Source organism: Balaenoptera physalus (genome assembly GCF_965194825.1).
Source record: "Balaenoptera physalus genome assembly, chromosome: 15".
Classification (NCBI taxonomy): domain Eukaryota; kingdom Metazoa; phylum Chordata; class Mammalia; order Artiodactyla; family Balaenopteridae; genus Balaenoptera; species Balaenoptera physalus.
The window spans coordinates 8,233,513-8,248,717 of NC_138894.1; the positions used below are offsets into that span (position 1 = coordinate 8,233,513).

Genomic DNA, 15,205 nt, shown 5'->3' on the forward strand with positions numbered 1-15,205 from the left:
CTTTCAACCGTAAAATTCCACAATTCTCTTCTTGGAAATGGAGTCTGCTTCCACATGTGGCGAGCTCAGTGCTGTGGTTGCAGGGCATGTCGGCCTGTGACAGGACCCACGGCTCTGTCACACGTCAGGACTTCCAGATTCTTGCTATTAACATATGAACTAAGCACTATTCAGAAAAACTCAATTTTTTCATTCATGTGATTGACCTCCATTTTTCTGCAGCAGGTGTCTTCATTTTACAAATATTCCTACTTATGAGTGGAGCAAGAAATCCTGGATTGCCTTATGTAGTTTTTTTTTTTTTTAACTGTGGTAACGTATACATAACATTTACCATTTTAACCATTTTAAACTGTTACAGTTCACTGGTATTAGGTATGTTCACACTGTTGTGCAACCATCACCAGAATTTTTTCATCTTTCCAAACTGAAACACTATCCCCATTAAACAGTAGCTTCCTGTTCCCCTTCCCCAGCCCTGGGGACCCACCACTCTGCTTTCTGTCTCTGTGAATCTGACTCCTTTAGGTCCCTCATGTCAGTGAAGTCCTACAGTATTTGCCCTTTTGTGACTGGCTTATGTCACTTAGCATAACGTCCTCAAGGTGAATCCAGACTGTAGCACCTGCCAGAATATCCGTGCCTTTTAAGGCTGAATAATATTCCACTGTATGCAGAGCCCATGTTTTGGTTATCCATTCACGCGTTCATCCTGCCACGGGCACTTGAGTTACTCCCACTTTGCGCCGTGGTGCATATGCCGCATTCCGTACTTTCTAACTTCGTACCAGTTCCTTATTGCAGTTACTGGATTTTGCCTTCTCTCTCGGGATATTTTCCGAATATGCAGTGAAACGCCTGCCCGTCTTCTCTCTTGCTGTGCCTCGGTGTGCGTGATTGTTTGTAACAGGTCGTGAGCATTGAGAAGATGGAGGACACGAGTCTGCTGCCGAACCCCATCATTGTCAGCATCAGGAGCAAGATGGCCTTCCAGTTCATTGAGCTCGCGGATCGCGACAGCCTGGTGGAGAGTCTGCTGGCGAGGCTGAAGCAGGTGCACGCCGACCACCCCGTGCTCTATGACACCACGGGGGATGAGGACCTGGTATGATCCTTGGAAACCGTGGGATCCCGTAAATTGCAAACCCCTTTTTTTCAGCACCTCGAGGGCAGGGGTCTCCAAAGGGGTGTGCACGTTTCGATTATCCACTTGGGTACCAGAAAAATGTTAGCAATGATTGGGTCCGTGTAGCAGACAGTGTGGTATCATCTCTGACGCACCGGTGTCCTGAGTGGGTGTGGCAGGGTTGGAGGGTGGATGGGACTCACCCACAGGTTGCACCCCCGACAGGTTACAGGGATAAGAGGGGGTATACCCACGTGTCAGAGGGATTGACAGGCCACCCCCTCAGAGGTCGGAGGGTTTGATGGGGAATCAACCCACGGGTGAGTGGACACCCTCTTTACCAGTTAGAGAGTTCAGTGCCCCCTCCCCATCCCCCCGAGGTTGGAGGGGATGATGTTATTTGGGAGCAGATGTAAGTTGCCGAAAGAGATGTTGCATTGTCTTTAAGATGGGACAGCTGCAAAAATAGACCTGGATCTGCTGGGACCTAGTCCCTAATTCTTTCACACCCATCCCCCTTCTTTCTGGACCTCTTTTCATTCAAGTAGTGACAGGAGGAAAGGAGGGAAAGTCTCTCAGTACCCGAGAGCAGTTTTCTCGAGATGGCCATCCTCAGTTCTGGAAGCTGAGGGCGCGATGGTGCTTTCCCAACCCCACTGGGGCCGTGCTCCGTGTGCCGTGAGCAGCCTTGCCGGGAAAGCGCTGTGTGGACAATATTCCTTACTGAGGATCAAATCTGTTGGGTCGAGTGTTAGTCTGTTTTTCCCGTAAGTCCTAAACAGAGAGGCGTGTTTGTTAATAAGCTCATGCATCCAAAGGCAAAACAAAGACTGTCTTATAACGAAGGCAGTGACTTCTCTCTCATTTTCTTTTTTTCTCCCCATGCAGACTTCATCTGTGTTTCATTCAACAAGCATGTGGGGTGACCACAGGTTTGGGCGTATTGAGATGGTGTCTTCTCAAAATAGCGAGGAAAGGGAGAAAGAGATGAGCCCGCAGCTGCACCCCGAGGCCCTGGTCGCTGGTTTCCGGCGGTCAGGCAGCCAGAGCCCCGACTCGAGACTGGTGGGTGATGAGGCTCCGCCCTCGCCGCCGCCAGGCACAGGCGGAGGTGTCAGGGGCGTGGCTTCCCGCAGGCCCTGGAGGGTGGGCCTGGCGTGGCACAGGTTACCAGGCAACCTGGGGACACATGATGCGCCCTCTTTGCCTCATTGGCAAAAAGGGGAAGTGGTCAGTGGTGCTAGTGGCCTGAGCGCGTCCTGGTGGGTGAAGGATGTGGTGGGACGTCCGAGGGCCATGGCTCTCCCCACCTGCCCCTCAGGTGGCATCCGTTCATGCCGTCCCTTGTGGGGTTTCCAGGTGCAGAACAAGTCTATCTCCTTTTATCCAGTGGTGTCTGTGTGGCTCTTTGGTACAGTGTTTCTTTTTTGTACCCTGGCTGTCTTCTAGTTTTACTGAACTAAAAATACTTTTGTCACATTTATATAGTTTTCTCCTCTGTAGGGAGAGTCTGAGGGCAATGCCTGTATGGTAAATAGACTAGAAATCATGCTCTGAGATGGTGCCCTGGCAGGAGGGGTGCTGTGTTGGGACCGTGAGTACCAGGGTGGCCGTGAACATGATTGCTGCCCCTTGGCCGCTTAATGGCTCGTGGATCATAGATCGTTAGCTTTATTCATTCAGAACTGAGCCTTCTGATGTACTTTACAGAGATGCTCAATGAATGCTCGATGAAACACGTAAGAATATTGACTGTATGTAACGTCAGTATTCTGTAAACGCCTCCCATTACTAGAGAATACAGATAGTTAAAAGCATGTATAAACATCTGTTTAAAAGGCACTAAAAATTCCTGCCAGCTAGGAATTCTAAAGGATTTTAAAAATCCATAATTTTAAAGGATTTTCAGTCACCTAGAGACATCGTATCTTTTCCATCTCTGCTGATGAGAACGATGTCAGTTTTTCGGGTTGGCGGTTTTTCCTCTGGCTGTCAGGAAGTTCAGGCAAATCGTGAGAGCCCCTTGCTCCCCTCTGCCCTCTGAGCTGACCTGTTTCGGCAGCTGGCTTGGTATCAGCATCCGGAGAGGCTTCCCCACCCCGCCCTGCCCCCCCTCCCATCTGCTCTGGACATTTTATCAGTATTTGTGTCAGTGCTTCCACTGGGCCCTGAACCCCTGAAGGGCTGGTGACCTTTACATCCTCTGTGCCTGGTGGAGGTTCAGCAGTATCTGCCGAGCGAATTGCCTGTCCCTGTTGGTCCCTCTGTCAGCAGAAGGAGCGCCCCTCTGTGACGGGTTGTGGAAGGTGCGGACGACCTTCTTTGTACATGCAGCGTGTTTCCACTTGCAGTCCAGAGAACAGATCAAGATGCGACTGTGGAACGACCACTTCGTGGAGTACGGCAGGACCGTGTGCATGTTCCGGACGGAGAAGATCCGGAAGCTGGTGGCCATGGGGATCCCCGAGTCGTTACGCGGCAAACTCTGGCTCCTTTTCTCTGGTGAGCGTTTCTGGGGTCTCCAGGCCGACTTTTATTTCTGGAGCAGACACGGGACAAAGGCCCCGACCTGGGCAGTGTGTGTGTGCAGACGGGTCCCCTCTGCCTGTGACGTGCCCGACCGGGGACCTAGGACCTTCCCGTGTTGGCCGTGATGTCCTGGGTCACTGCAGGGTCTGGCCAAGTGGTCGCCTCTCCTGTAGAAATGACTTTATGAGTCTCTTCGTTGTCCTCAGAACTCTGTTCAGGACGCCCTTGACGTGCAGTGTCCTTCTAGGACGTGAGTCCTGAAGTCGACGAAACGAGAACATCTTCAGAAGTTGTTCAGTTGCGTGTGTTGTAGTGAATCCCTCAGTGCGCACTTCCCTTGGTCACCCCTGTGTGGAGGGCCCACAGCGTCCCCACGAGGCAGAGCCGCAGGGTTTTCTCTCCTGCCTGCGTCCTCCTCCCGCACCGCTGCACCGGGGACTCTGCTGCCGTTGGGCATCTCTCATCAGGACACTCGCTGACGGCTGAGCTGAGACTGGGGCCAAGGTCCCCAGAGGCGTTCCAAGCAGGCATTTCTCTGTCAGCCGTCGGGTGCCACTCGGGGGAGCGGCTGGGGCCTTGCCAGCAAGAAGGGAAGGCCCTGCGGTCCAGGACAGTGTGACCGCTGCCCCTTTCGGGGTGCTAGGGGCGGGGTGGCCGGGGCTCCGCCTCCCCTGGGGGCCCTGCTGTCCTCTCCCGGAGGCTAGGCCTGGGGACCCGTCCTCCCCGCTCCCCTGTCCCTGTCCCTGCCTCAGTCGACCTCCCCCTCCGTCACCTCTCTCCTCCCTCTTCCCCGTCTCTCCCTGAAGTCGCCCAGCCCCTCTCCTCAGCTGCCCGAGAGGCCCAGCCCCGGCCCCGCTGCTGTCCAGCTCCTGGGCGGTGGTGCTACTGAGCGGGGGTTTACTGGTCCTCCTCCCCCCAGCGCTCACCTTGTTGCACAGGCCGAGTCTCCCCGCTGCCTCCCGGCCTGTCTCTCTCGCTGCCCACCAACAGCACGCCAGTGAAGCCCTTCCTCTGTCAGTTGAGGGTACTTTTGTATTTAATAAAAACAATCCGTATTCATATGGAGCAGCAAAGAAAGTGACACGGCTCACAATCCCACCACCTGGAGTTGACACCTGCTGTTGCCACTGGGGTGACGTCCTCTAGGTCTCTTTAGTGAACGTGAACACACACACACACACACACACACACACACACACACACACACACACACACACACACACACACACACACACACACACACACACACACACACACACTCTTCTGTTACCAGGGAATTCAACTTATTAAAAGCATAGTAATAAAGCTATTTCTAGTGTGAGCTCTTACCCCCTCTCTGTAGGGTTATTCTTAGAAAAGCCATGTTATTTCTTTTTTTCTTTTTTCTTTTTAGCAGAACTGAAGTTCCTTTTGGTTGTGTGTGGTCTCAGACTATTTTTTATGTCCCTCAGGTAGCAGGACCCCACTGAGGTCCTCTGACCGGACAGGCCCCTCCCCACGTGGACTCTCTCCTGGTAATCAGTCCCCCTTGAAACGTTACTTTTAAATCATCAGATGCCGTCACTGACCTCGCCTCGCATCCCGGTTACTATGGCAACCTGGTGGAGGAGTCCATGGGAAAGTGTTGCCTGGTGACAGAGGAGATAGAACGGGACCTGCATCGCTCCTTACCGGAGCACCCCGCCTTCCAAAACGAAACGGGGATCGCTGCTTTGAGGAGAGTCCTGACGGCCTATGCCCACCGGAACCCCAGAATCGGGTACTGCCAGGTGAGCTGTGCGCTGCGGGGTGGAGGTCTCAGCCCCCGTCCCGGGCTACCACCCAGGCCTCGGGTGCTGTGTTCTCGGCCGTCTGTACCGAGGACTGTCGTGTGGAGGGAATCAACCTCGCGTAGTCAGGCTGATGATGCAGGAGGAACAGCGTTACCCAGTGCCCGGGGAGAGCGCTGCACAGGCTGGGCCTCTGTCCGCGGGAGGCCGTGCAGCCTTCACGGCCTCCGGGCCTCCACTGCAGGACGGTATCGATGAAGCTGCCGTGAAGCTTTCTCCCTCCAGACCGTACAGGGTCATAGGGATTCTTTTTTAAGTGCTATTTGGGGAGGAAAAAGCTGTTTGGGGTGGATCACTTTCCTCCAGGATGCACGAGTGGAGGTAAGACACCCTCTGAGTGGTAAACAAGCACAAAATAAAACCCCGGCACGAGGCTGGGTGAGAGAAGCTACTGACCCTTAAAAACAGAGGATTTTAAGCTTTGTTTCCTGTGCATAAGCGAAATTAGTGGGTGAGTGTGGGTGTGTGTGTCTCTGTCCGAACGTAGACACAGAGACAGCTGGGTGGGATCTGAGCCTGAGGCGTGCTCCACAGCCCAATCCAGCATTACACCACGGGCTCAGGGATGGAGCGGTGGCTGGTCGCTCAGCCCGGTGTGTCTTGTGAGGCCACGGTGACACTGCGGTCGTTCCAGCTCGGTGTCGCTGTGGGTGGGTGCGCTGGGTCTCTCATCATGCGGTCTTGACTTGTGTGGATCACTTGGGCTTGTGTGTTATTGAATGTCTCTGTGGCACTGTGTGGCCTTGTCGGTAACTGTCCCCTCCCCTGCGAACCCCCCGAGCAGTCCATGAACATCCTGACCTCCCTTCTGCTGCTATACGCCGAGGAGGAGGAAGCCTTCTGGTTGCTGGTTGCTGTGTGTGAGCGGATGCTGCCCGACTACTTCAACCACCGAGTCATTGGTAACTGCCTCCTTCCTCCCCCTCTGCACCCGCGGGTAGTGACGGAGCCGGGGCAGAGATGTTGATCGCCAGTCCTGGTTATAAAGTCCCCTGTGCCACTCAGCTAGTCTCTGCACAAACACCGTTTTGACTCTTGAATTTGCAAAACTAACTGGTGTAATTCTCTGCACAGTTTTGGCGAAAGGGTGGAATGTGGTAACCTGATTGCTCTCTTGCCACAAACTCTTACAGATTTTGGATAAAGAACAAACGAGTTATGTGGATAGCTGAACTTAAGGAAAGAAAAACCTAGGCTCAAAAAGTGAAAACCAAAGAGGTTTTTCACTGATGCTGAGGCCTGGAAAGGGAGGGGGTCTGCTCCTGGTACCCAGGGAGTTGGTGTAGACAGGAGAGGAGGGGAGTAGAGCAATACTGGAGACGCTTGAGGGGCCGACGTGAAGGGCAGAGGAGGAAAACGCCTCACTTACAGCTTGATCGTAAGAAAGCACATTGTGGCTGCCTGGGATCTGGGCAGACCTGTGTTTGACCCGTCAGTGCTCAAGCACTTGGGCCGCTGTCCTTCATGCGGTTGACATTGGAATTTGCATCTTCTCTGTGGTCCAGCAACCTCCTTGTGGAGGAAAGGACATGAAAATTGCTCTGGCCTGGTGGTACTCTTAGGGACACTTTTTAGTAATCCAGAATGAGAGATGGAGATGGTCTAAAATTAGGGCGGCAGCCATGGGAACAGAAGCAAAAGAACCAATTCAAGATGGAATTTGGCAAAGGAATGGATGTAGGGACAAGGCAGGAGGAAGATGCTTGAAGGCTGAGGTCTAAGAACCGAGGGAGTGTGATGACCGCTGGGAGGCAGGTGGGGTGGGGCTTGGCTGGGAAGAGGTGGCCTTTTGGTGGCCTCTGACTGTCTTCCTCGGCCCCCTTCCTGTGCCTGAGTGGTTAATTGGTTTCCTTCCCTTTTCACTTCATATCGCGTGAGGTATTTAATGTTGTACAGAGCAGCAAGGAATAACCAGAACCTCGCGGTCACTGGGAAGCATGTTGTCCAAGCCCTCATTAGGTGAGGAGTGTTGCTATGGGGCAGATGGTACTCAACAGTGATCAGTAGACCCCCCATGATAATGTGACCACCACTGCAGTACAGGGTGGAACATTTGGAACATTTCCATAACCCACAAAGTTCCCTTCTGCCTCTTCCCTGCCACACGCAACACTTGGTACTGACTTCTGTCACCACAGATGAACTTGGCCTATTTTTGAACTTGGAATAAACCTAATAATAGAGAATGTTCTGGCTTCCTTCACACAACACGACGTTGTTGGTGCATCAGCAGTTCTTTTTCACTGCTGAGTAGTATTTCACTGTACATTCATACCATGATTTGTTCATCCAGTGACCCGTTGATAGACATTTGAGTTTCTAGTTTCTTCTTCTTATAAGTAGAGTTGCAATGAACATTCATGTATGAGTCTTTTTGGCATGTATATTGTCAGTTTTCTTCATCTTTACCCAGGAGTAGAATTCCTGGGTCATAGTTAGATCTATGCTTAACTTTATAAGAAACTGTCAGTTTTCCAAAGTGGATGAAATGCCTTCATATTATCTCACACCAGCAATGTGTGAGAGTTCCAGTTGCTCCACATCCCTGTTAGCACTTGGAATTGTCTTTTTAATTTTAGCCATCCTAGTGGGTAAGAAGTGGAATGTCATGATGGTTTTAATTTGCATTTCTCTGATAATTGTTAATGATGTTGAACCTATTTTTCTGTGCCTACTGGCCATTTATTTATCGTCACTTTTGAAATGTCCAAATTTTACCTCTTTTTAGAAAAAGATTTGGTTATTGATTTCTTATAACTAAGTTGCATCAGTTCTTTATTGTGATTAGGAAACCTCTGTCAGGTATATGTATCGCAAATATTTTCTCCAAGTTTGAAGTTTGCATTTTAATTTTATTAATGGTCTCTTTTGAAGAACACCAGTCGTTAATCTTGATGAAGTCCAATTTATATATTTTTTCTATGGTTAATGCTTTTGTGTCCTAAGAAATTTTGCCTTTTTCCTGTATCTTCTTTTAGACGGTTTTTAGCATTAGCTTTTATACTTAACTCCATGACACATTTCAAATATATTTTTCTGTATGGTGTGAAGTAGGAGGCAAGGTTCTTTTCTTCCCCACGCCATGCAGATATCCACTTGATTCGGCACTATTTTTTTTTTTTTGGCCATGCTGTGCGGCTTGCAGGATCTGAGTTCCCTGACCAGGGATTGGACCCGGGCCCACAGCAGTGAAAGCGCCGAGTCCTAACCACTGGACTGCCAGGGAATTCCCAGTGCACAACTATGTTTTGAAAATACTGTCCTTTCCCCATAGAATTCCCTTGGTCAAAACATCAAAAACCAATGAACTAAGTGTGAGTCCTTTTCTGGCCTCCAGTCCCGTTTCATCGTTGTGCGTATCTCAGAGTCGTTTTAATTGGGGGCTGACTTTGGAGGGAGTGACTCTCTCCCCAGCCACATCTCTGCGGCCTGCTTTCCCAGGGGCCCAGGTGGACCAGTCGGTGTTTGAGGAGCTCATCAAGGAGCAGCTCCCCGAGCTGGCGGAGCACATGCACGACCTCTCGGCCCTGGCGTCCATCTCCCTCTCCTGGTTCCTGACGCTGTTCCTCAGCATCATGCCCCTGGAGAGCGCGGTGAACGTGGTTGACTGCTTCTTCTACGATGGCATCAAGGCCATCTTCCAGCTGGGGCTGGCCGTGCTGGAGGCCAACGCCGAAGACCTGTGCAGCAGCAAGGACGACAGCCAGGCCTTGATGGTCCTCAGCAGGTGGGGACCGCTGGGGTGGAGGGGCAGCAGCGGGACTCCGGGAGCCAGGCGGCCGGGCTGTCGCTGTGCGAGTTCTTCCGCTCTACCACTCGTCACCCCGTGTGCCCCCGGGGCCAGGCCATCAGGCAGCCCCGTCACCCGTGTGCGGTGAGGAGCCTGCCTTCCCTCGCTCCTCTCCACCAAGTGAGAGGCAGGAGGGGCGAGGGTATCGGTGCCTTTCTCTGAGCAGGTTCAAGCGTCCTGAGTCTAGAGGGACTCAGAGTGGCCTTGAACGGGGGCGGCAGGCGGACACGGGGAAACGTGGGCCTCAGGCCGCCAGCTGGAGGATTTGGACGTTCTGTGCATAGGGGATGGTGTGTTGCAGGGAAGGCAAAGTCCCGCGAAGCTGAGGACGGGCACCTGGGTCCCCTTGGAGCTGAGGGCAAGTTGGATGACAAATGAGAAGTTCCTTTTCAGAATACCGTAGAAGCTTAAAATTGCAGTATGCACAGGATTTTGTATTTATGTCACTGGAGAGTCACAGACCCCTGGAAACCTTCCCGTGGCGCCCAGGTCCACAGGTCCGGCTTCGCGCACGTCTCTCGTTTTCTCTAAAACGAGTGTAGCAGCTGCTGCCTGGCCCTCCTCCCAGCGTTTGGAGGCAGACGAGCTGGTGTGACAGTTGCTGCCACGTGTCCGGGGGCCCCTGGAAGGTGGCAGGTGTCGCACGGTGCCCAGGGGAGGGTAACCCGGTGCTTTTCCGGTGGGTGGGGTGCCCAGGTTTCTGGATCACGTCAAGAGCGAGGACAGCCCTGGACCCCCGCTAGGCAGCCACCATGCCTTTTTCTCGGATGGCCAGGAGCCCTGTCCTGTGACCGACATCGCCGACCTGATCCGGGACTCCTACGAGGTACCGGGGCCCCATCCCTGCCCCGCCCCAGCTCTCTTGGGAGATGGGCTTCCAGGGAGGTTGTCCAGGCTACCTCTGTTTCCTGAATGGACGCATAAGGGATTCTGTGAGTGAGTGACCCCTTCGTCCCCCGCAGAAATTCGGAGACCAGTCTGTGGCTCAGATTGAGCACATGCGCTGCAAGCACAGGATGAGGGTCCTCCAGGGCCACGAAGACACCACAAAGCAGAACGTGGTGAGTAGAGGCCTCCTGAGAACCACGGCTCCTGGCGGCCAGGTGCTGACCTGGGCTGCGTCCCCTGCTGGTCTCCTAACAGGAGAAAGCCAGCTTTTTTTTTTGCATTGAATTAACAACTTGACAGGGGTGAGCTGGTGGAGAAACAGCGTGGGTTTAGTTTGAGAGTCAGACAGATTGTGAGCAAACCAACCCCTGTGAGCCTCGGTCTCCCCCATTGTAAAATGAGGATAATACTACCCACCGTATGGGCTTAAATGAGGGACAATATAGAACATGCCTGGCACCGAGGGCCTGCAGTGTTGATGGTTTTGCAGGGGGAACTTCCTGCCCAAGCTCGAGCCTTGCTAGTGTTTACTCCCATTAGGACTTAAATGCTTGTCCTGAGTCACGGACGTGTGAATCAGAAAAGCCCTGAGAGAGTCGCCATAAAGTGATCTCTGTGCTGGGAACAGACTCTGTCCCGGGAGGAGCTGGGCGCCTGGCGTCCACCCCAGCGGGACGCGCCCTCTCGGCCTCTGGTCCTCCCGGGGGCGGGCAGAGAGTTCACTCCATGACTGTCTGTTCTTTCCTCAAGCTCCGAGTCGTTATCCCAGAAGTCTCAGTCCTTCCAGAAGACCTAGAGGAACTCTACGATTTATTCAAGGTAGGAAAATCTGGGAGCGTGAGGGAGTGACAGGCCCCGAGCCAGGCCCCAGCTGATGTCATCGCCTGCCTGCGGGAGGGTGCAGAAGCTGGAGGGGTCAGCATGTGCCTGTTGGGTGGCAGCGAGGCTGGAGCGGCCCCCCGGCCAGCTCAGGCTTGGCCGTGCCTGCTGGGCCCGAGCACGGATGCTGGTGCGCTCGGCTGAGAGGCCCTCAGTGCTGGTGACACGTCCTTCACTGCCCTAGGCCGAGTCCCCAGTCAGTAGCGGATTCAGGGACTTCCCTGGTGGTGCAGTGGTTAAGAATCCGCCTGCCAGTGCAGGGGACCCGGGTTCGATCCCTGGTCCGGGAAGATCCCACATGCCGCGGAGCAACTAAGCCCGTGCGCCACAACTACTAAGCCTGCACTCTAGAGCCCACGAACCACAAATACTGAGCCCGCGAGCCACAACTACTGAAGCCCGTGCGCCTAGAGCCCGTGCTCCGCAACAAGAGAAGCCACCGCAATGAGAAGCCTGCACACCACAACGGGAAGTAGCCCCCACTCACCACGACTAGAGAAAGCCCGCGCACGGCAACAAAGACCCAATGCAGCCAAAAATAAATTTATTTTAAAAAATACAAAAAAAAAATAGTGGATGCAACAGTGACCCTTATTGAAAGTATCACCTCGTATACTTTTTTCTATTATTATTTTTTAAAATTGAAGTATAGTTGATTCACAACGTTGTGTTAGTTTCTGGTGTACAGCACAGTGATTCAGTTATACGTATATATATTCTTTTTTTTTTTGATATTTATTTGTTTATTTGGCTGTGGCTGGTCTTAGTTGCGGCACGCAGGATCTTTGTTGTTGCCGTGTGCGGGATCTTTTTTTTTTTTCTAGTTGCCACACGCGGGATCTTTAGTTGCGGCATGCACGTGGGATCTAGTTCCCTGAGCAGGGATAGAACCGGGCCCCCTGCGTGGGGAGTGTGGAGTCTTAGCCACTGGACCACCAGGGAAGTCCCATATGTATATTCTTTCTCATTATAGGTTTTTACAAGATATTGAATATAATTCCCTGTATCACCTCAAATACTTTTTAATCATAACCTCACCCACATGACGTGTGTACGTATTCTTGTGTTTCTGTGGCTGGTCTACCTGCTAGTTTATGTTCTGTTTTCCCTTGATGCTGTCATTAACACTTTTTCATGTTGCCATACGGTCTTACTCATTTGTAAATCATTTAAAACCTGTCATGTTGGTAATACTTAACATACTGAAGTGTATTTCGACTATTTGGATATTTAGGTGGAAGCCTTGCTGATTTAAATCACCCTGCAAAGACCATTTTCAAGTGCCTTCCTAGAACTTTTCTTGCTCGAAACAGTCAATAAAAACGGGGAGGAGAGGCAGACAGTGGACCCACTCCCGACAGCCTGGCAGTGAAGGGGGAGAGGGCAGTCGCAGAAAGCAGACCAGCCTTGAGGGGTCGGCCACCGGCGCTGTCCTGGCGGGGACTCTGAGCCGCCAGCGCTGCTGCACTCAAACTGCCGCACGCTCAGAACAGTCCTAAGCAGCGCTCAGGCTTCCTGAGCAGAGCCGCAGGGGTGGTCTGACCCTCCATGTGGCTGTCGTGTCACAGCTGCCTGCGGCCACTGACACGGGTGGCTGGCTTAGCAGCTTCCTGGCACTCCTCACGCCTGGTCCGCAGGATGCGTGATGAGGAGTCCTCAGGCTGCGTCTCCTGGAAACGTCACCGGGTTTCAAGTTTTATAGTTTCCTCTGTTGCATGAAGAGAAAATACGAAGCCAAAGGTGACTTAGTGTCCCACACCGCCACCTCTCTGACTTTCAAGGAGGGAAAACAGGGAATACTAGAAACACAAAAGCAGGTAAAGAAATGTGTTGTTTAGCATAAAAAGTCTTTCATTTATTTAGGGCTGACTTCTCAATTTGAGAGAAGAAGACACGTCTCACATCTGAATTTATATGACTTAAGAGATTGCCTTAAATTCATCATAAAAATAAGTTGCATTAAGTACTAACTATGTCATTAATCTTTCATACCAGGGGTATTTAAAGAAGACAGACAGCTATTTCCGGTGTCCTATTTCTATCTTTTCTGTGAACAATGTGGGTGAAATTTATTTTCATATTTGTTTTTAGCTCTGCAGGCCTTTCATTTGTGTAGGACTAACTATGAATATAAACGTCAACTATAAATGCAAGACCAATTTCAAAATGCACTTCCACAAGAGATTCCAGTAAAATAGCGTCACCAGCATGGCGTCTAATTCCGTCGTACAACCTGAGGGACCTCCTCTGTGTGCCCAGAGTCATCCTCACCGTCACAGAACCCCCCTCAGGCTGTCCTCCTCCGCCCCCCTTGCTGCTGACCTTCCCTGAATTTCCTTGGCTTTCACAGTCTGACCTCTTATATTTTAATGCTTCTTTAAGTACTGTGAGGTATAATGGTCCCTAGTTGGGTTTTACATGCATCTCTTGTCTTTTGAATCAGAAATTCGTTTTCCCAAGGCAAAGGGCCACATAGAGATGCCCTTACGTTGTTGTATAAATATGTGATAGGGTCTTATTAAGGAGTCCACTCCTTAACTTCACTGCATCCTTCCCTAAGCCTGGAACGTACAGCCGTGACCATTCTCTATGTTAACAGGAAATAGTCTGCTCTGTCTTCTTTACATACTCTTTCCTATTAAAGCTGAACAGTGTGTACTTAATGAAATCTATTTTTATTCTGAATGGAAAGCAATCTTTCTTTTATGCCTTAATGCAGTTCTTTCTTTTCTTTCAGTTTTATTGAGGTATAATTGACCTACAGCACTAAGTTTAAGGTGTACAGCATAATGACTTACATGTATTGCGAAATGATCCGCAGTAAGTTAACATCCATCGTGTCATATGTTGATAGATACAAAAAAAAAAAGAACAAAAATGATGTTTTGCTCGTGACGAGAACTTTTAGGATCTACTCTCTTAGCAACTTTCAAATATACCGTACAGCACTGATAACTATAGTTGTCATGTTGTACATACATTCCCAGGACTTATTTATCTTATAACTGGAGATTTGTACCTTTTATTTTTTTTAAATTAATTTATTTATTTATGGCTGTGTTGGGTCTTCGTTTCTGTGCGAGGGCTTTCTCTAGTTGTGGCAAGTGGGGGCCACTCTTCACCGCGGTGCGCGGGCCTCTCACTATCGCGGCCTCTCTTGTTGCAGAGCACAGGCTCCAGACGCGCAGGCTCAGTAATTGTGGCTCACAGGCCCAGTTGCTCCACGGCATGTAGGATCTTCCCAGAACAGGGCTCGAACCCGTGTCTCCTGCATTGGCAGGCAGATTCTCAACCACTGTGCCACCAGGGAAGCCCTAGATTTGTACCTTTTGGCACCCTTCATCCCGTTCTATAACCCGCCCCCACTTCCAGCCCCAGACTCTGGTAACCACGAATCTGATCCTTTTCTATGACTTTGGGTTTGTTTGTTTGTTTGTTTGTTTTAATTTATTTTATTTTTGGCTGCATTGGGTCTTTGTTGCTGCACGCGGGCTTTCTCTAGTTGCAGCAAATGGGAGCTACTCTTTGTTGCGGTGCGCAGGCTTCTCATTGTGGTGGCTTCTCTTGTTGTGGAGCACGGGCTCTAGGTGCGTGGGCTTCAGTAGTTGTGTCATGCAGGCTCAGTAGTTGTGGCACGTGGGCTGTAGAGCGCAGGCTCAGTAGCTGTGGCGCACGGGCTTAGGTACTCTGCAGCATGTGGGATCTTCCTGGACCAGGGCTCGAACCCGAGTCCCCTGCATTGGCAGGCAGATTCTTAACCACTGTGCCACCAGGGAAGCCCATGTTGTTTTTTTTTTTTTTTTTAAGATTCCACATATGAGATCATATAGTATTTGTCTTTCTCTGACTTATTTCACTTACCGTAATGCCCTCAAGGTCCATCCAGGTTATAAAGCAATGTTTTAAATTACGTAAATTCAGATTTGCGATGTCTGTCCCTTATCCTCTGAAACTGAAAACAGCTTCATTAGTCTTCTCTCTTCAAGTAAGATGGGAACAATATAATACACACTTGATGTCATAGGCTACTTTTGGAAATACTCAGGACCTGAAACAGTGCCTTATGTATTCCATAAACCTGCTCTCGTTAATGATCAGCTAAATTTATTCACTGTTGCTGGATTATCAGGCCCTAGACAGCGTTTGGTTTCTTTAATATTATTT

The 15,205-nt window shown here is 50.9% G+C and overlaps 1 protein-coding gene across 4 annotated transcripts in view; it reads left to right on the forward strand.

The window, feature by feature from the left end:
* Positions 1-15,205, forward strand: part of TBC1D8 (TBC1 domain family member 8) — a 142,733-nt gene that overhangs the window by 109,503 nt on the left and 18,025 nt on the right. For all 4 annotated transcript variants that reach the window (XM_082427255.1, XM_082427254.1, XM_082427256.1 and 1 more), the window contains 9 exons: positions 911-1,105; positions 2,015-2,191; positions 3,478-3,628; positions 5,210-5,424; positions 6,269-6,386; positions 8,926-9,211; positions 9,971-10,100; positions 10,237-10,335; positions 10,913-10,981. In XM_082427255.1, the coding sequence (XP_082283381.1) occupies positions 911-1,105; positions 2,015-2,191; positions 3,478-3,628; positions 5,210-5,424; positions 6,269-6,386; positions 8,926-9,211; positions 9,971-10,100; positions 10,237-10,335; positions 10,913-10,981 (1,440 nt within the window). The remainder of the gene's footprint in view (positions 1-910; positions 1,106-2,014; positions 2,192-3,477; positions 3,629-5,209; positions 5,425-6,268; positions 6,387-8,925; positions 9,212-9,970; positions 10,101-10,236; positions 10,336-10,912; positions 10,982-15,205) is intronic.